The sequence below is a fragment of the Aulostomus chinensis genome, chromosome 10, assembly GCF_037954235.1.
Source record: "Aulostomus chinensis isolate RoL2024-O1b breed Wild chromosome 10, RoL_Achi_v1.0, whole genome shotgun sequence".
In the NCBI taxonomy this organism is placed as follows: Eukaryota; Metazoa; Chordata; class Actinopteri; order Syngnathiformes; family Aulostomidae; genus Aulostomus; species Aulostomus chinensis.
This window is the reverse complement of record NC_141329.1, coordinates 5,499,533-5,524,066: the sequence shown is the minus strand read 5'-3', so window position 1 is coordinate 5,524,066 and position 24,534 is coordinate 5,499,533. Positions and strand designations below refer to the sequence as shown.

At 41.9% G+C, this 24,534-nt stretch overlaps 1 protein-coding gene across 5 annotated transcripts in view; it reads right to left on the bottom strand.

Moving 5' to 3' along the window:
• Positions 1–24,534, bottom strand: part of gria4a (glutamate receptor, ionotropic, AMPA 4a) — a 99,312-nt gene that overhangs the window by 40,913 nt on the left and 33,865 nt on the right. For all 5 annotated transcript variants that reach the window (XM_086215733.1, XM_086215734.1, XM_086215735.1 and 2 more), the window contains exons 3-10: positions 15,142–15,381; positions 12,258–12,310; positions 11,916–12,047; positions 7,925–7,978; positions 7,174–7,332; positions 1,491–1,658; positions 1,268–1,372; positions 54–164 (exon numbers count right to left, since the gene is read on the bottom strand). In XM_086215733.1, the coding sequence (XP_086071859.1) occupies positions 54–164; positions 1,268–1,372; positions 1,491–1,658; positions 7,174–7,332; positions 7,925–7,978; positions 11,916–12,047; positions 12,258–12,310; positions 15,142–15,381 (1,022 nt within the window). The remainder of the gene's footprint in view (positions 1–53; positions 165–1,267; positions 1,373–1,490; positions 1,659–7,173; positions 7,333–7,924; positions 7,979–11,915; positions 12,048–12,257; positions 12,311–15,141; positions 15,382–24,534) is intronic.

Genomic DNA, 24,534 nt, shown 5'->3' with positions numbered 1-24,534 from the left:
TCAAACTGCTCTGAAACTACACAGACGTGAAATCAGTCAGAGAGTTAGATTACCATGATGGTTGTCACAACGACAGTCCGGTTCTCCATCGCTGAGCTGTCATTGGACAAAGCGTTTTCATTCTGGACCAACACAAGTTTGTCTATGTCATTCCAGTAGCCAATCTGAGAGAAGCAATGGGGCGAAAAGAGAGAAGAGTGTTAAAGAAGAAATAGCTCAAGTCTTTGTAGCACAATGATGGCTTCAAACAACAACATACAAGAGACGTAAAAATGCTAAAAGCTATGCTAGATGGGTGAAAAAAAGAATAGAAAGTGAAAGTTACCACAAAAAAAAATTAGTCAACCCCATGAGCTCACTCACAAATTTCCCCTTGGAAATATAATGACAGACATTAAGAGGGAGCCAAGAACTTTCAATAAAAACACACGACTGCCAAAGGAATACTTGGGAAGCTGGAAGATAGTCTGATCGAAGCGAAGTAAAATCTGGTCAACTGGACGTAAGTTTATCTTGAAGACGTTTCACCTCTCATCCGAGAGGCTTCTTCAGTTCTAGTGAAGAGTGTGGAAACTCCAGCTTATACTTATACTTCCACACTCTTCACTAGAACTGAAGAAGCCTCTCGGATGAGAGGTGAAACGTCTTCAAGATAAACTTACGTCCAGTTGACCAGATTTGACTTCGCTTCGATCTACGATGACCTGGATGAATGAGAACCTACACAGACATCTTGCCTAAGATAGTCTGACTTATCATATAAGTGCCATATGTGTCCCATTTCTCCCAGTAATTAAAAAAAAAAAGTTATTTAGTTCAGCCTGTCCATTATCGTCCAACTTTTTGAAACTTGTTTTTAACGCCTTTGCATCACAAGTTTTATATTTCCCAGGCGTGTCAGAGACCTCCTCTTTGATGAACTCTCCAAAAAGGCTGTTAAAAGTACATGCTGCAATTATTACATTTCAGTAACGTTAAGATATTTATACCTGCAGTAAGATATTGATTGAGGGTTGTGGGAGATCAAGTTGGAGAGTGAAAAAAAATTGAGGCCAAAAAATATAACTTTTTTTACTCTCTTTAGTTTTATATTCTTGTGACAATTATAGTCATCCCTCTCTTCGGCCACTCAAGAGCTACAATGATGAATTATACATCTTTATGTACCATTGTTCTCTTTTAAGTCTGATTTTCTGCTATCTTTAGGTTGAATTGCCACAAAATCTATTGTTATATATTGTAAATAGTTAATTGTTTCCAATCCTACCTTGCGTGGTCCGTTGCTCTTCAATTCAAACACATCCATGGTGTAGTTGATCCTCCGACCGTAGTGATCAAACTGAATATTGCCTGTCAGGCCCTGAATGCGCACCTGGATTCAAAGCAAGAATAACAATGAGGAGAAGAGAAAAAAAATAAAAGACTGAGCGTTGAGATTGATCTTTGACAAAGAAAAACCTAATTTTTCGAAACCCAAACTGTACAGCAACCTGTTTGAGTGCACGCTCCATGTCTATTCCTTGGTTCCAAGGAGCAGCTGGGTTGGCCAGACAGTCACCAGCGTTTCCACGTCGACTAATGTCAATCTTCTGACGGCGAAGAGTGCGGAAGGCTTCAGCCATCACAAGGACGCCATCATAAGTTAGAGACGAAGTGTACTGAAGATTATAGTGCAGACAGAGAAAGAAGATGGGAAGGAAAATGTTATCATTTCTTTGAGGAGCGTTGCCGTGGCCTGGCAGAAAAAGATATGACCCGGCAATCTGTCCTTCCCTGTACTCTTGATGACTAAGCACGTGCAAGAGAAAGGTAAAGGACCTGAAAGCCCAACCTGTGCTTTTGTTGTTATGCTGTATGGTCTGGTTCTACATGTTCCCTCTGAGTGGCTAGAGTAGCAGTAAATCAATACGGTGTCGCTCAGAGATCATCTAGAGGTGCTCTCTGCCAGGATGACCATACCCCCCATCCACTGGGCTTGAGAGCTCTTCTGGTTTGTGGTGGCCTGACACTTTATCTTGGCGTGGGCGGCACAGTTACTCAGTGGTTTGTGCTGGTGGCTCACAGAAAGAAGGTCCAACTAAAACTGCTTTTACAAAAAACATACAATTATTTAAAAAAAATAACACCACTGAAAATCAGTGGTATTTGTACTAAATTTCTACGATCGTAACATCCCTACACCATACACTTAGCTACATAGATGCATGCTTAAACAGGCATGCACACTGAAGATAGAATCCATCCATCCATCCATTTTCAACCGCTTATCATGTTAAGGGTCTGATATTAGTCCCATTTTTAGATTTTTACTGAAAACATTATGAATTGTTATTCCTATGTAATTTTCACAAAAAACCGAGGAGACTCACATTCACCATCATAAATTTTATATTTTGAATGGTCAGTGTAGTCACACAATGTTTTGAATGGTTTTGAGGGTGAAAGTTCAGGAGAGGTATGCAACTGCTTTACAAAACTAAGAATATCACAATGTTGCAGAGTGAGAAGGAACTGACACCAGCTGTACGGGGTCGCGTACGACATGAGCCCCTCATAAGAGCTCATCTGCTGACCAGAGCCTCAGTCAAACTCACCACCCTGACTTTTATTTGACTTCCACAGTTAACCAGTGAACATCAATCCACACAACTGCAAATGTACAGTACCGCTGCTGTAAATATGTCAGTCTTGGACAGGCTTATAGTTTTCAAATACCGTCACCGAGCAGGCTCTTTAAACCATTAAAATTACATTAAAGGGTGTTTAAATCATATTGTAAACCTGTTCATGAAATCCACTTTGTCAGGGAATTCCCTTTGATAAATGGTGCTATATTTAAAAAAAACAGGATGTGAAGACAGAGAATGCAGTGATATGAGTAAGAGAAAAAATTACAAGATGTTAATAACTGTTCCCTGATGCAAGTCGCTCAAAAATTTGACTTAAAGTGGTGGCCTGGACAGGCTATTTGACAAATTCATTATATGTAAGACAGCGCAGCAGGGTACATCACCACACACTCAGCCGCTCCACCCCCACCCAGCACAGAAGCACAGAGGCAGTCAAACACACAGCAGGCTGCCTTCACATCACAGCAGACGCACGTGGAGAGATGAAAATAGGAGGAAAGAGGGAAGTCGACTGAGAAATTCAGCGGATGCGCTCCACGCCTCTGCAGGTAGTTTTCTCTCTCTTACAGACATCCCTTGATTCTAATCCCACAAGGGCTGTTCTGGGAGGCTGCACAACCATGTCATCCTCTTTTCATGTCTCTCCTTTGAAACTGAAGACGACTTTAGCCGTCTGACTGACAGATGACTACTATAGAATCCAAATATAGGAGAAAATAGCCACAACAACACCAAATTGAGCCAACTCACATACTATATGTTGTATTTGAGTCAGGGGCGGAGACAGAAACAGCTTCAGGGAGAGAGAATGATTTCAGCGTGTCTAGAAAAAACTGAACTATCATCGACATTCAGCTGAATGAGTGAAAAATCAGTTATCGTCCCAAACGTGAATCCTAGTTTAAACTCAAACATATGCAGGTTACTGCATTTATCACAGTAAGAACCAGAGCTCTCAATGACATTCAGAACAAAAATAAAGTCACCTTCACCACAGACACAAATACTGCATTTTGAGTACTGATATCTGCATGTCTCATCCCATCCCAAGAAAGGGATCCTCACTCATGAATGTTCACCGTGGATGGTTGGAATATTTCACCAGAATACATGATGTTTGCTGTCAAGACATTAATCTTCATATGTAGCATGAATTCATCCCCTTTAAGATTACAAAGTGGTTTGAACTTGAGTGTATTCCAGACTTAACGTGTCCACATTCAAGTTGTACAAATATTTACTTCCTAATATGTTGCAGAAAAAAATATAAGTGGCAAGACAACAAATGGTTTTTATTTCTGACACGCCAAGTCACATTTGGTCATTTCAGTCATGCTGATAGTCGTTTAGAGTCACACGTTGTAGTTTTCCGTGATGCTACTGCAGACTGGTGGTTCCAGAGACATTATTAGACATTTAGACATTATTATCATTTGACATTTATCTATGTATTTCTCTTTATACAAGTCATCATCAATGTCAAGAACAGCTTTGAAAAATCTGTAAGTAGTCACATGTTCCGTTCATTTTCCATTTATAAGCAATTACAGCACCTGAATATAGATTAAACTGGTGTACCAGAAACATATACAGCACTGTTCACTGTGTGTGTGTGTGTGTGTGTGTGTGTGTGTGTGTGCGCGCACATACATACGTAATCTCTTCTCACTTTTCCTGCATTTACTCCTGATACAGACAAGTTAACTGATGAACCAGATCATAGATGGGAGGGCTACTACATGTTGAATATTCCAAACGTGCAGTCAGGCTAATTTTTTATTTTAAATTGGGATAGAGGCGGGGGCGTGGGACCAGGGATCAGGCAAGCAGGTCCTGAACCTGATGATGTGAGCGGTCTAACAGGACAACAAACTACGTGTGCAACGGTTTCACAATCCATCGAAATCTGCTTTTGTTAAAAGATTGTGCATCATTTGAGCATACCTCAAACTATAGCAGAGGCAGGTTTAATGGCACACTGAAAACCACACACCTTCATTATACTGTTTTTTTTCTTGTCAAATAAGATGAGAAAATTAAATGAAAAATTAAGACAGCAGCTTTTAAGCAATTTGGACATGCACATTAAATAATAACATTCACTCCACACTGGGTTTTTGACATAAAAATATTTTACACATGGACAAATACTGATGAAGGCAGCCCATTTTCTGTTAAATATGCAAAGCTATTTATATTCTGATCATAGGGAATAGGGTAAGCATGTGGAAAAGGATCAAATGAAAAGGCCCCAAAAGCTCTTAACTTGGAGAAAATATGTGTGATCATAGGCAATGTGTTTGAATTATGATGAAGTTAATATATTACTTTGCCAGGCCACTGATCATTTTTATTACATTTCACGAGAAAATCTTTAGGCGCACCAGAGCTCATTTCAGGGCACACCAGCTGAGAATCACTGGGTTAAGAGATTTTGATTGATGGGCAAAAGCAGCTAGCTCCAAATCCAGTCCCCAGTGTAAAAGGGGACAAGTCCCAGTACAGCTCTTAACTCTGCACATTATTAGACCAGAGATGGACTTGGCTGGAGGCTCCTACCTGGCCCAAGGCTAAGTTAGCTCTGTTTTTACATAGCACCAATGAGCCAAGAGCAATTCGCTGTTACCGGGGAAATCTGGATTTCTGTCGGTGCTTAAATCATGAAGACTGCATTACTTTGTTTGCAAAAGTCAGAGGTTCATCATGTTTGGCAGTTGCAAACAGAAAAGAGCATTTGAATTCACAATGTATCAGATGATATCTGCACTTCAAGCCAGCAGTTTTGTTTACCATTTACCTCTTTAATTTATCCATTTATTTATTTTGTGTATCTAAGCATGTTCACTGCACACTTCCATTAACTGAGAGCTAATAAGAATTCATTAGGTGACCCTAAAAATGCTGATTAGCCAATTAAGATTTGTCCCTGGTTGAAGAATGCTATGCCAATAATAGATAATATGAACATCTGTGTAGAAAGACTTGTGTGTGGTACTTTCTTTAATGGTTACCGTATTGTGTGTGTGTGTGTGTGTGTGTATGTGAGTGAGTGAGTGAGAGAGAGAGAGAGAGAGAGAGAGAGAGAGAGAGAGAGAGAGAGAGAGAGAGAGAGAGATGCAAGCAGGTCCAGTACCCAGGTCAACAGAGGTGATGCTGATGTAGAAATGAGGGCAAGGATGAGGAGTTAAGAACTTCAATAAAGTAAGACTAAAATGAAAGAGTCAGGGACTGGGAGAGTAAATGGACACTGAGGATGCAGAAGATACAGATTGCGAAGATGTGTTGCAGTTGGAGTAAATAGGAGGTAAAAATGTGCAGGCAAACCAGTTAAAGGTGCCATAGAGTGGTTGAACAGGGTATTACTTCTTGTTCTGTGGTGTGATATGTAACCCCACAATAAATGGTTGGGTCTGTAATGGCTCAGAACCTTCCTAAAGGCTCTCTGAAACCGCTATGTTACCATGTTGGGTTTAGAATGCGTCGTTTGTCCCTATTGGGGTCATTTCTGACCGTATCTGGCAACCTCATTATTTATGCAAGTGCATGAGTTGACGGCGATCGATTGCCGTTGTTTATCTGGCAACCTCATTTAACTACTACTCGGTGATTGGCTGCCCTCACTGTCACTGAAAAGAAAGTACTCCCACTTTCTCGGCTAACTGTCGCCGGTGCTAAGTGTGACTGCTACTGTCAATTGACAACATTCCATATCATACAACAACATTGGTAAGATAAGATACCAAGAAGCCACAGCCCATTCGCGGATCCAGCCATATATGCAGTGGCGGGGTGGCCATCGGGACAACCGGGAGTTTTCCCGGTGGCCTGGCCCCTTGGTAGCCTGCCTGGCTGGCGAGATTGCTTCCCCCTCAAGCCAGGCCAGGCCAGCTAGCGACAGACAGCGCAGATAAAACAAAGGTCTCAATTCTATCATTCATTCAATCAATCTGCTCAGTCAGTCAGTGCTGCTGCAGGCTCCAGTTTGTGTCGTGCGAGCGAGCAACACGAGAGAGCTGCACTCACTCGGCTCGCTCGCATAATCGCCCCCTCCCGAAATATGTCGAAGGGGCGTGTGTGAAAGGGGTGGGTTTAGTGTGTGTGAGCGGGGGGCACTGACTGAACTGTGACGTAACACTTCAGCCAAAAACGCACTGGTCCATTTTCCCGCGGCGATTCAAAAAAGGGGAAATACTTCAAACAGAGCTTATGACACTGCCTCACACTTTGTGTGTATTCCCCACAACTGGGGGACGTTGAATAAACACCAAAAACACAAAAACGATGATTTTCATTCTCTGTGACCTTCAATGGAATCTGTATGGTCATTGTATCAGCCAACAATTGTGAGCTAAAAATGTTCCCAAAGAAGCAAATGCAACATTCTTTGGACACTTGTGAAGGTGATCATTCAGTTTAGGAGTACAAAAGATGCACCAGTGCCACCTTTCCGCAGCACGTTTGCACTGAAAATGTGCATTATTATTATTATACAACGTTGGTTTATATGCGCATGTTCTATCAGTCTATTAGGCAAATTGATTACCTTTGGTGGGCTTTCAGATCCAGGGTATTCTCTCTGATCAAGTTTATTCCAGCGTTGCATCAGTTTAATGACTATTGGCTTGCTGAAGTCCACCAGCTGGAAACCAGTCACATTGGCCCCACCGTGCATGAACCTCTCCAGAGATATGTCCTTAAAACCCTGAAAGGAAGAAAGATGGAGCTTGAGCACCCAGGTTTACTCCTCACACTGCAGTTCACCTGCATGCTCATACTTTGACTTAACATTAACAGGCAAGAACTACATGTGGAGTGATACAATACAGTGAGAAGGTGGAAAAGAGGGATTTCCTTTTTAGAAAGGGCCAGAGTCAGACGTGAGTGGACACGTTTGAAAGTTATCCAGGTTTGATGGATGCTAATTGCTAAAAGCTCTGAGAGCCTAACTAGTGTGACCTGAACTTACAGGCCCCTTTTAAATCGTCCCAGTGAGAGGAGCCTCGGAACAGATTTTGCGATTAAGGGTGAGGTAATGCTCAATTTACAGATGTGGTGTCCAGTAGCTATCTATAGTTGCAACTTAAGGAGAGCGATAAAATAAAATACCATCCAAATTGAATCATAATATCTTATATCAGCATTGGGACACAAAAAAAAATAAAATTTGATTGCGCGTTATGGCTGATACAGGTGTCCATTTTCAGACCATGCAGTGTTTTTTTCTCTCCACATAATAAAAAAATGTAATTATCATATTTCACATCATCAATACATTAACTTGAGATGAGTCTTACCAGGTTTGCTACGATGTAATGGTAGCCTTTTACATGTTTGCCCACGCTGACAGCCTGGAGAGATAGAACAAGTGACAGAAAATGTTATTAATTCCCTTTTCTATTTTTCTTCTTAAAACAGTCCCTCAGATTGCACAAAATGTTACATGAATAACTCTCTCGCTGGAATCTCTTGGCATGTACCAACTTAAATTGCACACATATTTCCTGAGTATGCAGATATAGATGAAACTCATCTAAAAGGGACTGACAATTATGTTGATTATGTATTACAGCCCCTAAAACTGCAATATTTGGATGTAATAACACAGCTTGTGGTACTGAGAAGAGCCAGAGATGTTTCTTGGACATTATTCAACTATACTAGATAAGACACTTCTTTAGTTTGAACTGCACAGCCTGATTTAGTAAATTACCCAACTGCAACCAATTAATAGTAATCATGACCCCAAGAAAGACTTAACGCACAAACTTAATGATGAATTTACGATTAGTTGGAACAGCTCACTCCAGGGCAGCAGAGTCCTCATTATTTTCTATCCTGATCAAAAGCAGAGGAAGTGATGAGCCTGTAAGGGCTTCACTTGTCCTCTCTAACTTTCCGGTTCAGACATTGCTGTCTTTTGGAACATTTATCGAGCTTCTGGAGCGTTAAAGATTACTCCACCTGCCTGATCACAAGAAAAAACAGAAAAAGCCTTCACTGTTTAAAGGTTCAGACAAACATAGATTCACAAAATGCTCTGGGTGACGAACTAAGAAATGGACATGGATGCAAAAACTCATTTCATTCATATTGATTAAGTTCAAGCCATTGAAATCACTTGGGAGAAATGAAGAGAACATGAGCAGAATCATAAATCCTCCGTCACATGTGCATGCAGCTAATTGGATAAAAATGCCACTCCCCCTGAAAAAGACACTCTGACTGACCAGAGGTGGCGCTAGTGCAGCAACCAGAATGCACACCCTCATACAGTCAGAAACCTGTAAATTGTGATGTGTCAGAAAATTTAATAGCCTTGATCTTCTTGCTTTTACTTGGTTAAACAGGATGATTCAGTACTTCTTTTACTAGATCTTTTTTTTTACTTGAGAATGTCTTCTTCTGCTTGAGTAATGAATGTATATACGTACGTCTGTGGATGCCACATCAAGCCTGAAGCAATTTGGGGAACTACAGTAAACCGGCAGCCTCCCTGCTGATGTTCAGCACAAGAGACCGCTGCACTACCTGAGAGCCCAGATCCTGCAGTATATGTGACAGTCTGAGTCTCATGCACCACAGACCTCATCCCCATCGCTGCTGCCTGCTGTTGTCGTATGATCGTAAAGCTGACGTTCTATGATGTTTTCATCATGGTTTTGTTGTGTCTGCTCTAACGGTGTCACTCTGAGACTTTTTTTTAAGACAAACTCATTTCCGTATTAACACGGTTCATCAACTTAATTAATAAATGGTTCACATTCTGCCTCTTACACCCACGCAGAAACCTCAGCTCTATACTGACATAGACAAATACAGACACAGACATACATATTCACACACACACACACACACACACACACAGAGCCCAGCTGGCAGAGGCAGACAGATAGCATCTCTGTCTCAAAGCGGGGACACTCGCCAGTGCCAGCACTGCAGAGCCCACTGACTGTGTGTGTGTGTGTGTATGCCTGTCTCAGTATGCACTCATGTGCATGTGTGTGTGTGTTTGTGTGTGTGTGTGTTTGTGTGTCTCCGTCTGTCTGTTCACTCACCACGGAAGCCAATTAAGGAACAGTCTGTCTGTCTGTGTGTCTGGTGTGCGTAGGTATAGTTGTCTAATTATGTGCATTTTAAATTTGTGTGCATTAGAAATCTGTAGGTCTGCATGTGTGCGTGTGTGTGTGTGTGTCTTTCTTTGCTTGCAGCCTGATTTATACGGACAAAATGTGTTATAAACATACACATTTCTCAAATATGTGTATGTGGGATTGTTGTGTGATTATTTCAGTGAGTGTAACTTTGCGTGTCATTGAGTTTGTCAGATGTGCAGACAGATGATCAGTAGGGATGACAGGTGGCAGAACCAATGGGATGTTACACAAAAAACCAGAGTCAAAGGGCACACACACACACACACACACACACACACACACACACACACACAAAGACACATATACGTATCTGTGCCTCCTGTCAGCGCTCAAGTCTCAACCATCAAGCAAGACAGATATTCTAATGAACTTGGACAAGCGTAAGGTGGCAGAGTTTGTGCCTTCATATAGTGTGTGTGTTTGTGCACCACCGAGGTTGTCAAACTTTATCTGGCGTGCGCCTCTTCTGGAAGCTAAAATAGGTCGTGCCCTCCGTGCCACAGCTTTTATCAATCATTAATGATGATGGAATCAACTAATAAAAAATGATTCAAGTTGAGTTTTAGTGAAATAATAGCGTCAGCGAACACTGTATTTATCCTGGATATGTCATATTTATTCTGCTTTATTTCACATTTTCCCCTTGGTCATCCTCACACCCTCCACAGCGGCCTCCCCACTTCTGGTGTGTGTGAATGGACAACATGGTGTGTTTACCGCAGTCACACACTGACGTACAGTAGCTGTTACTGAAGTCACATTTTTCATTCTGATGAAATGTTCTCCAGGGAGAAACATACAAATATTGTTTTTTTTCTTTCCAGATGTCAGAAAGCTCAAGAGGTGTTGTTATAACAAGCTGACAGACAGCAGCAGTAATACAATGAGAAAAAAACAAAATACTATGGGACAATACTGTACTTGGAACGGTGACTGTGAAAGCAATGAGGAGACGTGTCTGTTAACAGAAAAACACATAAATTACAAGGCGACATTCCATGAAAATTTACATCATTGGCTGAGGAATTCATCCCTTTGGTGTCCATTATCAATGTGACAGAGCATCATCTGACCTCCCAGATGCTAGTTTGGGTGACACTGCACACCGAAAAGTGTTAAAATCTTCACTCATAATCGTTTACCAGAATGTGAACAAACTAGTCCTCTTTCACAGTATAAATAGCAAAGGTGAAAGACACATTCTGCTTCCCGACCCTCTACAGTGGCCGCTGGCTAACATCTGAATATTTCTGCAGTGGGAAAGGGTTTAACGACACTGCAGTCGACAGGAGTAAACACAAAACTCGGGTAAATGTGGTAATATCTCACCATTTTCTGCCATGACTCGGGCACTCAGACACAACTCCACCTCATCTATGTTCAAGCAGCGTTCAACCTTCATACTGTCACTGCCCTCCATGCTGTATTTTTGGCATGTTTGTAACACAGAATGTGATCGTCTCGGGGGGGAAAAAAAGAAAAAAAACTAAACACCTAAAAAGAAAGGCAACTTATCTGCCCACAATGAGAATGTGGTCTGTTAGGGTTTTGAACGATGGTAAATGCTGTGGAAACAAGATAAATTGACACAAGTAAACTCTGACTGCCCCTTAGACTTCAGTGTTTAGCAAGACCAGGATATTCTGGAGGGAATCTGAGGAAGATGTTTTCTACTTGCTGTCTTGCCAACATATTTTTAATGCCACAAACAAATAATTTATACCCAGCAGAGTCCTCTGTCTCGCATAAAATGGAACTGAAACTAAGGCAATGACAATCTTTGAGCAGTCAACCAACACTTGAGAGGTGTTGGACAAATGAGTGCTTGTCTTATCGGGTGCAGTCAGAGGTTACTATTGTGAGATAAAGACCTTGGATGTACCAACCACAACTGTGACACGAGGAACTATATAAACAGTCTACCTTGATTTTTTTTGGACTTGCTATTTAATTTCCCTTTCACATAATTTTCATCTGAGAGAAAAAAAAAACGTTTTAGAAAGCACCACTTATTCTGAAATTGTGGGTGGGTTTACGTGCCTACAAACCCTGCTGACTCCAGTATTTGTACAGTCTATTCATCCTGTTGAGTTGCTGCATCGAGGTTAATGCAGCGCATTGATAATATTACCTGCTCGAGAATGCTCTGTAGTCTTTCAGGCTCCAGGTCAATGACGAACTTTCTCTCCTGACGTCGATCCAGGTCTTCTAAGAGTCGGCGATACGCTGCCTCATTAAAACTCTCCACACAGATCGCGCTCACCTGGATTAACGTCCATGTTTTCACAGGAAATGTAAGTACAAAGAAAAATGACATCTAAGAACAAGGTCATTCATGCACATCACTACAAAGTTGAAAACAAAATTGTAATTACATGTACGTGTGGGGTTGTGCAAGTTACATATTCGGCATGAAATCAATTGTGTGTGTTTATTTTGGCCTGTTTCCAGGGATGTGTTTGTGTGTCCTGACCTGCCAGCCGTTTTGCCCTGCTCTCTCCATAATTGCCTGCAGTATTGCATAACCTAGTCAGAGAGAAAAGAAATGAAAAAAAAAGAGGGAAAGAATTAACAGCTCAAAGGATACAAGAGGAGCTGTACTTGGAACAGGAAGCAATTATATTTTGCCTTTTTTATTTTTTGCTGTAATGTATCAAGCCCACAATTCCCATCAGCGTTGAGAAAATATTTCATCTCAATTACCTCAATATGTCCCCATAAAATGCTGAAATCGACAAAACATTTGCAGGTGTGCATTACTTTCTAGCACATTCATCAGCTCATCTCATTTGCTAAAGCGAAACCCTAATGTCTTTCTGTCAGACTCAGAGGGTAAAGCACTTAGCATTGCGAGCAACAATCCTCTCCTGACCAATCCACCACCAGGAGGAAGATGTGCCAGAACAATAGACTGCAATTCAATGGTGATATTTTAATGAAATCGCAAATGTCACTATTTCTTTGCTGGTAGTGAACCAAAAACGCTACACATTCAAGCTGGAAAAATCAGGAAAGGAAACAGAAAAGTTCTATGTAAAATGAGGGCATAGACCTTTGAACAGGCTGAGTGTGTCTCTTTGTGCGCTGTTGAACTGGTTTGGCTGAAGTTCATATGATCACATAAGCAGCCGGTGGCACCGCCAGTGACTTGCAGTCAATGAACGGACAACTTGACTGGTCAGAAGAAGCTAAACATGAGCAACGTGTATATTTATGCTTATTTTTTCTTGTATTGTCACATATTCATCATCCAAATGATTTTTGTATCCTCTGTCAAACTGTCCATCTCAGGATGAAAAATCACATGCAAAGCAAATAAATCACACATGCAGAATTGTATGTGAAGTTGTAAAGAAGTGTGTTTGAGACTTAACCGTCTTCCGTGTTGGCTATGTTGATCCGTGCAGGCGTAATTGGACTACATGTGCACTGTCTTGGTGAGTGCATGTGTGCGTTCTATGTATGTGTGAAGGTGTGTGTATGCGTGCGTGTCAGCAGGCTGTTTGTGTAGCACAGCAGAGCAGGGAGCATAAAACAGATCACAGCGTTACTGCCCATTTTCCAGCACATTACCAGCAGCAGGGCCTGATGGGAGCCTATAATGAAGGGCCCTGTCTTGGCCAAGTGAGCACAGTCCAAACTCCACACATCCATCCTTCGCTCCATTTCTCCTTCCCTCCCCCCATATCTCCACCCTTTCTTCTCCCGCTATACACGGCTGTATATCCCCAGAGGCGCGCCTATTTGTCCTCCATCCTGCCCTTTCTCTAATCTCACCCCTCGTGCCACCCATCATCTTGTTTTATTCCCCTTCTTTGTCTCCTTCTCTTCCTCTTCTTCCTCACACCTGTCTTTTCTACTTTCCTTCTTTTTGGCTGCTTCACGAGTGCGACTCACCTGACCTATCTCTCCCGGCCCTGCCCTTGTTTCCACTCTTCATGCCTCTGCCCCCCGTGGGTGCTAACCCAGACAACCCAGACCAGAGGGGGATCCAGAGAGAGACCAAACACACACACACACACACACACACACACTGTCTGAGTCCCTAACATACCACTTTATCATAGCCAGGGGACTTTGCATCATGTTTGACCCGTGTTTCTCCCCCTGTGGCGGGAAATCGGTCTGTATATTTGTGTGTGTGTGTGTGTGTGTGTGTGTGTGTGTGTGTGTGTGTGTGCATGTCTGTGTGAGAGAGAGAAGGGGGGAGAGAGAGAGAGAGATAAAAACAACTGTGTTTGCTACATAAGTGCACTTCATAATGGGAAGGTTAAATTAAAAGCAGGTGAACGCAGCAAAATTTAATGAGAAGTGGCAAATTACAGCTTTATTACTGCTTTCATCAGGACAGTGGAGCTCCATGGACATAACCATTGTGCCTTCTTTGTGCAGGGCTAAAATAAAGAGTAAAATTGAGGCAGGCAAAAATACTTTTAATTAAAGAGAAAATGATGGCTTATTCTCAGTGTTCTGTTCCAAACTGAAACCTGAATTAATGGATAATTTTTTGTGCAAAAAAAACTTTTAATCTTCCACAAATCAGTTTTGAATTTCGGCCCACATCTAGAAGACAGCAGATCTACCCTGTTAGCGCTCATTCCCACAATAGAGCGTGTACATATCTGGTGGTGCGTCTGATGCTCTCGCTAATTTACCTTCATCTCATAAAAAAAAAAAATAGCACCTTGAGGTGTGATATTATGGATTATTGCATTGTGGATGCACAGCTGAGGTGCACATCTAAAGCTGTACAACTAGCCAACAAAGATGCTACATAACCAGATAAAAATTAGCTCAAACTATTGACACTGGTAGCCACACCTGATTCTGCTTTTTTAATGCGGCGTGTATGGAGTCTCTTAGTTTCCCATTGGTTGAATTTCGGCAAGATGGCAGCAACAGAGGTAAAACTTCAAAGAGTTTGAACTTTGAGTGCAGTAGCAATTCCAGCGGTGCGTCTCATCAGGGTGAGCGCTTCTGCCTAATTGCACACCATCATTTGGGCAGTTTTACAGTTTATTTGACTGCCTGCATGCTATATGCAGTGAGAGCAGACTGTAACTGAGCTACAGCCTCTTTTGCTCGAAAACCAAGAGATGGTGACAATGAAAATAAATCACATCATTTCCCCCAGTCCTTGAATCCAGGGATTAGTAGTGACTGGTGCTTTTATTTTGTACTTGGGGGTGATAAAAGGATCATCATTATCAGGATCAAAACATACATATCTCTGAACTTTACAGACTTTTAGTGTTCAGTTCCTCAGTGTACCTAAACCTCTTTCAGAGGGATGGGGAAAAAAATATCTTGAAATGCCTTGTTAATGTATTTGTGGATACATGTCCATGTCCATTTACCTCTGTCTGTATCATAGAGAAAGACAAATCGGTTCCAGTCGTAGTGGTCCAACAGTGACAGCAAAGCCCCCCTGATGGACGGCCGCAGCTGCAGGGTGAATTGACCCTCTCCTTCAGTGGGAAAGCTGGGCGTCACTAGGCTGATGTGCAGGGCCCCACAGAAAGACGTCAGCGTGTTCACTGAGCGCTTGTCATAAAGGCCGAAGATGGCAAAGACTCCCCTTGAATACTGAGAGCAGACTGATGTGAGAAGGGTAGAGAACGGCGAGAGAGGGGGATGATGGAAGAAAGAAGAAAATGGGGAAATAATTAGAGATACAGAGCATATTATATGATAATATTTGAGTGAACTTTGTATTCATTTTGCAAGTATCAAAAGAGCACAAACGGGGCAGAAGACAAATGTCCTGGAAGTAGAATTTCACAATCAATTTTACAAGCACATGGCACCTAAAATGTATCTTCAATATTGTACAGAGCCCATATGCATGTGAAGATAAAGCACGCACATTTGCATATATATGAGTGGATCTCAGTCTTGCTTATAAACTCCTGGTAAGCAATTTTCAAAATGTCCAACAAGCAGAAAATTCCCACATGCCAAATATGGAATGGCAGTTTCTACTGGAGTCAAATAACCCCACCTGTTTAGAGCCTCAAATCCTTAAGATCCAAACACGACCACACAACCACACACACACACACACACACACACACACACACACACACACACACACACACACACGTGAATTCCTTTTCCTCTACAACACTGCATCTCAGTCTTCAAAAGCTTGCAACCATGACAGAGAGAAGAGAGTGGAAACGTCCACTGCTGTATCACTCCCACCGAAATCTCTTCTCCGCTTCACTTTGTCATCCATCTGTGGGGATTTACCAAAAACTATATTTGAACAAAAAGAAGCATTTGATGCATGAATCAGACATTCCTGAGGATTCTGACTCTCTAAGAATTCACTGACTAAACAAGTGTGTCAACTCATTTTTCTTTCCACAGTCTAATGTTTCTCCCAGTCCATATACATCCTCTGTCATCCTCCCATTCCTCTCTCCATCCTCACGCCCATCCATCCTTTCAGCTACATTTTTCAGGCAGACATGTTTTGAGCTTGAGCTGTACCCAGTTCATATTTCACTCTCCACCTCGCAATACATCACACTGGAGTAAACAGTAAGACTGCAGACTTTGCTCTTGGCAACAACCGGCCATCATCACTACCTACTTTTCTCTTTTTCTCCCTCTTTTGATCTCCTTGTGCATCACTCCATCACATACCTTTTCCTCTACTCTGTTTCCATGGTCGACGTTGCATCCATCCTTTCTCTTTCAGCTTCCAACATCCACTTAATCTGTTCTCCCTCTATGCTTGCCTCCTCTTTCTGTTCCTCCTTCTCGCCCTCCTCCTGGGACTGAGAGTAATTCCATTATCAGCTATAAGCCTCAGTGGGGGTAAACACTGAGGGACATGCAGCTTTGACGGTTCGGCTTGTGGCAATTAAACAAAGCCAAGGCCTCTGCACCCAGGAGGCGATAAGGAAGGGATTTAGTCTCCGATTATGACAGGAGCTAAACGTCTTCAATTCAGAGAACTAGCATACTACGTACTCTGAATGCGTCATTCAGCAGGAGCTGAGTCATGCTGTCCTCAAAGTCAAAATGCTTATTGTCTTTCTAGACAGTTTGTTAAGCATTTCCAGGCTTTACTTGATGTTTTAGAGTGCAAAGCAACATGAACGATGGTTATGGAGATGAGAGTGAGTGATGAACTTCATGATGACAGCTGCAGTATTTCACTGGGACACCCGGACAACTTGCTAGCCAGAATGCAAAATGATAGAATGCTAAACAGTTCTGTTTGACATCGTAAACAACACTCGGAGTGGAAGAAGACTCAAACGGCAAAACATCACAGGCAGCCGGGGCTGTTTGGTCAGATGGGTGCATGTTGTCATATGGAGACAGACAGGTAAAATTATACTTGGCTTCTGATGACTTTTGACTGACAGACGGGATGTTCTTCGACTCACCGAGGACAAAGGAGAATCTATACAAAATTGGATTTGACAGTTGTAGCGTGGAAAATGTCTTTGCTTAGAGAATAATTTGTGATCTGGAAAAGAAAGCACTGCAGAGGTTGCTGCTCCTGAATGTAATTTTTTTTCTTTTGAAAACTTGTCTTGTTGCGACATTGCAATTTAGATTTTTCACTCTTCTCTCAGGTCTCCATCATAATCCGATGACTCATAAAAACTCCAACAATACAAACACATGGACTGAAAGAGTGCATGTTCCAAAAATGTGTGACTGATTCCTCTTTCTCCTTACATGAAGAGAGAGAACCCTTCCATCCTGGCTTTGCCTCTCAGACTCTTTCTCTCTTCTATGTTTCCCCCTTCTGATGCACGTCTCGATGGGTTTGCTTCACTGCACCTCTCTCCACAACCACTCTGCTGCAAGGCTTGAATGTGCCAGACAGTGGCGTCATTGTAATAAAATGTTTGCAAAGCTTGCTTCATGAAGCTTTAATGAGAGGAGGGGACCAGTGGCGTGGTGCATCATCACCACAATAAAAGCATGGGACACGATAGGTCTCCCGAGACTTCCCCTGCCTCGTAATTCAGCATCTCCACATTTGATCTATACTGTGAATGTATATCTCCTTTTTTCTGGTTCTTAATTACTCAGTCGGTCTGTCAAATATCAGTGTGTAGCTCTCTCTCTCTCTACACACACACACACACACACACTAACACACACACACACTCATATATATATATATATATATATATATATATATATATATATATATATATATATATATATATATAATTAAGACATCCTACCTTTATCTGTATTAGACCATACAGCCTCTAAATCCTTGAATCTTTGCAAGTATCTCTGTCTCACTCTGGTTCATTTTATTTTGTGCACAATCCTTTATACCTTATTTATTTTTCAAATCTGGTCATTTTGTGTGTTAAGAGATATATGTGGCTAAAGCAGTACAGTGATTTACAGCCTGATGTATTTGTGCACACTCCCTCATTGGTACAGACCAGCCACTTGTTTGTACTTTATATAACAAGAACAGATGCTCACAGACACCTCAGCTACTGTCACTGCACCACAACACAAGACACACAGTCACCTCTATGCACATTTCAAACAACCAAGCCTCAAGCAACACGTCCAACCTCCAGACTTTCTGTCTTTATGCTGTAGGTGCTCCTCAGCCATTGGTATGTATAACAACCATCTGGCTGCTGAGGCGTCATTCTCTAGACAACCGTACTGCAGAAATACTGAGAACTCTCATTACCTTCAGGTAGGGGCTGAGAAAGAGGAAGCAACTGAGTAAATGAGGGATACAAACCTATTTAAAAACCATAAGGTGTGCCTCTTCTGGCACTGCTCTAAGCTACCTACGGTGCAGTGGTGGGTGGAACATAAAGACGGTGATTTTGTTCTTAAGTCTAATGACATTCCATTTTTTTGTCATGAAATGACACTAAAACAGCACTGAACCAGCAACATAATACACAAACTCCACACGAACGACAATAATAAATAATGTAAAAAAAATTCTGTTCTTTCATTTGTTTCAAAATGAATAGATTTATCTTTTCCTGCATGATGATAATTTGCCCCTTAATGCTGCACGGTAGGAGTGGTCTGTTACAGTGGACATGCTACCTGCAGTAACAGATGAAGCCCGAACTGTGAATATCAGTTACAAAGGAACAGGGGGTAGCTAGCAAGTAAATGGAACAAAATGCAATGTGCGTGTAGTTTGGTGGTTTTGAACAGTTTGCTTCTCTGGCACTGTCAGTCCATTCTGTCTTGATTTTCAGTTTTGACCCGTAAAAACATCTGTCATGTTTCCTTTTGTCTTTTCTTTTTAATTTGAATGAGAACCAAACACCCTCAGGAGTGTTTTCACTTGCTCTTTCTGTTTTATCTTAATTTTCCTGCTGGATTATATTGCCACCTTGATGTGGTTTACCTGTGCCTACCTTGGCAGAAAAAACAAACCAAAAAAAAAAAAAGAAGTTAACTTGAATTGTCCGCATGTTCTCTGTGTGTATGAATAGTTTAATTTTACATCATTTTTGAGCTTATATTTTCAGATTTGCTTGACTCTTGGTCTGCCATCCTCATTGAACTGTGTTTGCAATTTTTTGGTTTATCTCTATGTGTTGGGTTAAGGAGGCAGCTACTGAATCTAACATACGATCAAGCTAAAATAGTGAGTACAGTGTCCCGTCTGCCCTCCGTCCAACATGAGAAAGACAAACAATTTGCACTGCCAAAGGCATTTGTGCAGCAAACAAAGCAGGGTTTCTATCACAAAGCAGGATTAGTGTGGGTTGGGGAGGTCCTGTCAGGTTCAACGTGGGATTTTCAGTGTCACAGAGGTGGTTAACTTTTCAGCAGAGTATACCAGCAAAGCAATTTATCCTGCAGACCTAACTTGCTCTGGAGCAAGTAAAGATTGAGATAAGACATCACAAACAGTGCCTACTGACCAATCGATATGCCTCTACTCACACAAACACGCACCAACATGCACGCACACGCACGCACACACACACACTCACACACACACACACACACACACACACACACACACACACACACAGAGCAAATAGATGGCATACAAATTGCCAGAAGGACACAAACTATGCTGCATAATATAAATGCAATACTGTTTCAGGTATACCCTCTATATGCTCAGGTATTTCCTTCACTTCACCTTCACCTGGGCGCGTTAGGAACTTCTACCCTCAAGAGATCATCTTCGCTGTTCTGCAGAACAAGGTCTCTTAGCCTGATGCCACCTGCAGGTGGATCACAGCCTTTCTGTCTGACGAGTGGCAGCATGAGAAGCTGGGAAGCGTGTCTCTGACCCCCTGACAACCAGCAGCACATCCCCCGAGGCTGTGTTCCTCCCCTCTGCTCTTCTCCCTGTACACTAGCAGCTGCACCACCAGTCATCAGTCCGTCAAGCTCCTGAAATTCGTACATGACAACACTCTCATTGGATTCAATGGGGACGAGCGCAGGCTGCAACACTCAGACGGAAGACACTTGAAGGCAGCGGAGATGACAGTGGAGCAGCCCAGCTCACCCTTATCACCCTGAGAGATTCAGCAGTCGACTCAGTGGCCACCCGGGACCCCAAGTGGGAATTGAACATCGGCTCCCTTATCAAGAGAGCACAACAAAGGTTGTACCCTACCAGTGATGATGATGGTACACTTCTGCACCACCATCATTGCTTTCATGCTCACATCCTCCATTACCATTTGGTGTGCAGCAGCCACTGCCAAGGACAAGAGAAGAAGACAGCAGTGTATCATCTGCTCAGCTAAGGGTGACTGTCAGCAATCTGGCATCCTTCCAGGATCTGTGCGCCAGCAGGAGCCTGAGCCATGCAGCTTTGATTGTGATTGACCCCTCGCACAAAACCATTGAAAATTCTCCAAAATTCATAATATTGCACAGAATGTTTTCAATCTTATTTGTAAATAGTTATATTCATTTTTCTTATCTATTCCATTTATTTCTTCTTATATTTAAAGTCAAGGCTGTACTTGTTTTTAAAATCTTCAGTACTCTGGTGTTGTTTGTGTGTTTGGTACCATCCATCCATCCATGCATCCATTTTCTTCCGCTCATCCTGTTAATGGTTGGGGGGGGGGGGGGGGGCGGCGGGGGCTGGGGCCTATCCCAGCAACTTTTGGGCGAGAGGCGGGGTTCCCAGTCCATCCCAGGGCCAACACATATAGACAGACTCCACACAGAAAGATCCAGTGCCTGAGCCGGGACTCGAACCAGAACCTTCTTGCTGTGGGGCAACAGTGCTGACCACTGCACCACCGTTCTGCCCTGTGTTTGGTACCAATTATATCAAATTTACCAAGATGCTGACTCACTGCGCTGATAACTACAAAGGTGCTGTTTGAGATGGCATCCAGGAAAGGACACCCGAATACGTCACATAGCATTTGATGCACCAAGCCAACTATCAATTAAGAAAAGTACTGCAGTTGTAAATGTTCATTTTTCAAAACCTTAGAATTCAGCCGCAGCAGCTTGATACCACATCAAATTTAATGTTCCTGAAGTGGTGTGACATCAGAACTGGAGCAAAATACATTACAGTGACATAAGATTTGGCTCCAACATCCAGAAACAAAAAAGACTGAGTCACCTGGGAAGTAGCCCTGGTCATTACATGCTAGCTGTCAATCATTTCCATCAAAGAAACAGCAATACAGCATAATTACAGGAACTACATTTTGGAATATCTTAAATTTAGTTTCAGCAGAGGTACTTAAAAATAGTGTACAAGGCAACAAAACCTATTCCCTGCAATGCTTCACAGAGAGAGAAATTTCTTGCACTGACTTAACTGCTGTAGAATGACCAGAAGTGGGCGGTGAGGTGCACAAAATTCTATTAAATATGGAACACAGTTTTAAATGCAGTCAAACAGAGGGCACAACTGCAATATGAAAATTGCCGGCTGTGATTAGCTGCACTTATCGTATTGAAATCTAGCATAGAGCCCATTCATAACGGCCACTGCTCTTCACACAGAGACGCAACACAAGGAGAATGAGGAAAACAAGAGGGTGGAAATTTTGCTAAAGCTTTGCATTATTATTGCACCCAGTACTCATATACTTTATCTCAAATAATATGTTGTCCCATTATAAAGTTAGTTTTACTGAAGCCACTGCCTCCTAAGTGACTTTGCATGCGCATGACTTCCAGGGTGGCAGTAGATCCATTCATTGAAACTAGTTGATGTAGTGTTTGATAGCTCAGTGATGGACAAATAGGTAGAATCTTTGGGTCAAAAATATAAGCGAATGACTGAGGAACCTCGCCTTATTTTATGCAATATGTGACTGTTTGAATACTTTTAAGTTCATCTAAAAATCTAAAGTATGTTGTTGTGTTATATTTGTTCATTGATAACAGCCTGTGAGGGGTCCAACATCATTTTTTGGTTGTATGTTGAGTCTCCTAAGAGACAGAGGACCACTTCCTGTATAATAGCAATGGCACCTTCTCTGCTGAGGAGTAGCATTATATAGACAAGGCAGAACACAACATTAGGAGATCAATAATATCTGGCAGAGAGCTGCAGCCTCTGTATGGATTTCATATTTGTTCATCTACACTACAACATAGCTCCTTGCACAATAGAGCAAATTACCCTAAAAAAAAACCAGCCCACTGGCACTAGGTTAGACAATATCATTTCTTTTTCTGCTAGAATGATAGATACGAGGGTCTCAGTCTAACAGGTGTTCCACCAAGATATCTATCGTTTCATAAACAACCTGTCATCCATCCCAAAATGCAGAGTTATGCTGACACGCCAGAAGGTTGGAGCTCAATAAGGGAGTGTGCAAGGGAAACAGATATGGTTTGATAAAATGCATTAATATAAAAAAGCCAGTGTGTGCAATGTTCATTTGCAGAGAAGTTAGTAAAATCTTTTTAATACTGACTCCAGGCTTCAAGTGCTCATCAGTGACATTATGAAGACAAGATAAAAGATAAAGCTTGACAATCAATAGTCAGGCAGGGGAGTTCAGCCACCTTATGGATTTCATATCTGATCCTCTCCACTGGAACATAGTTTACAAGATAAGTGAGACGCAATAGCTTCATAAACAGGGCAGTGATTATTGAGAGAGATAATGTTTCTGCACTGTGCTATGTGTGTGAGTGTGCGCTGCACCCGTACACGCCTTATTCACTGTGCTCGTGAATAATGCCATTCAGTCCTATCTGCCTCCTTCTCCTGTCTATCTCCCACTTTTCAGCACACTGTCACAAGCAAAGAGAAAACGGGGGTTCAGTCAGTCAGTGAAGGAAGAAGAAACGGAAAGAAGAAGAAAGAAAATGGTTGTGAAGAGGAGCTCTGACAGTGAGTAGAAAGCGTATTTCTGCCAAGTTGACACTGCAAAAACAGAAACAGTATAATTTATTATACTCTGGGCATAATATGATTATTCATAATATAACTGCTCGTAAGTGTCCATGAGCCTAACAAGTGGAGCTAAGTTAAACAAAACCACAATGAAGAGGAAACTGTCTTTTTGTGTGTGTGTGTGTGTGTGTGTGTGTGTGTGTGTGTGTGTGTGTGTGTGTGTGTGTGTGTGTGTGTGTGTGTGTGTGTGTGTGTGTGTGTGTGTAAATGTTTGATGTCTGCTTCAGTGATGACAAACTGTCTTTTATCTTGGTTGAGCAAAAGGAGATTCGGAGCCATCCAGCAATAATGTCTCAAATACTCTCGTAGCATTGGGTGTCATTGGCATATCTGGGAAATTTTAGGCTCATCACAACCATCATCATGGTTGTTTCTGTGCTGTGATAAACATAAAATGTGACACTCCTTTAAATAAGTTGCTCTTACCCGGCCAGGTTGGTTTTTTTTTTTTTGGGGGGGGGGGGTGTTTTCCAAGGCAATTTTCACTAATCTTTCAAGAATCTCTGAATATTTGGTGTTATTATGATCATAAAAAACTGAAAATGTCAGAAAAAAGAGCAAAGCCTTTATTTTCATTTTAAAAAGTCTTTTAGTCCTTGAAAGCGCACTCGTTCATTTTCCAACACGTGAATGAGGGTTGAATTCCTCCAGACTGTCAGACAAAAAGCTTTAAAAGATCAAATATGTAAAAGGGATTTTCAAGCATAACATTGAAATATATTTGTTTTGGGTCCCATAAGGTTTCTTCCATTGTACCCTATGATAATAACCAGTGCATCCATCCACCTCCTCTGCATGACAACACTGTTCTGAGGTCAGCCTGGTGCAGCGCCACATTCCCCCTGGAGAACCACAACATCGATCCATCTGCAGTGACTTCTGGTTTTCAGAGTTTCTTGTTCACTTGTTTATGGACATTGACGTGCAGTATTCCATATCAGTGTATGCAACAGCGCCATCTACCACTGCTGGAAAACATGGAAAGATTTTTCCAAAATTTTGCCAAAACAGAGATTAAGAATTGTCCCATAAACGGCAAGAAAACTGACACTGAAATTTGCTGAGGTGAGGTTTCACCAGCGCTGTCTCAAATGCAGTGGGTAAACACTTCTGTTCATAAAGAATATTTGATATTAATCTGGATCCCAACTGATGAACTAAAAAGCTTGTGGGATCAAGAAGGCAAGCAGACTGCTTCAGATGCAACTCAACGTCTGCATCAAGCATTCTGGAGCAGACATGTGCGGCTCTCTTTTTGACTTTTTACTTGCAAAGATTTCATCATTTTCATTTGATTTACAGTAGCATGCTCAGCTGTGCCCTCAGTCAGACACTGTCACACAGAGCAGAACAGAAAACTGAG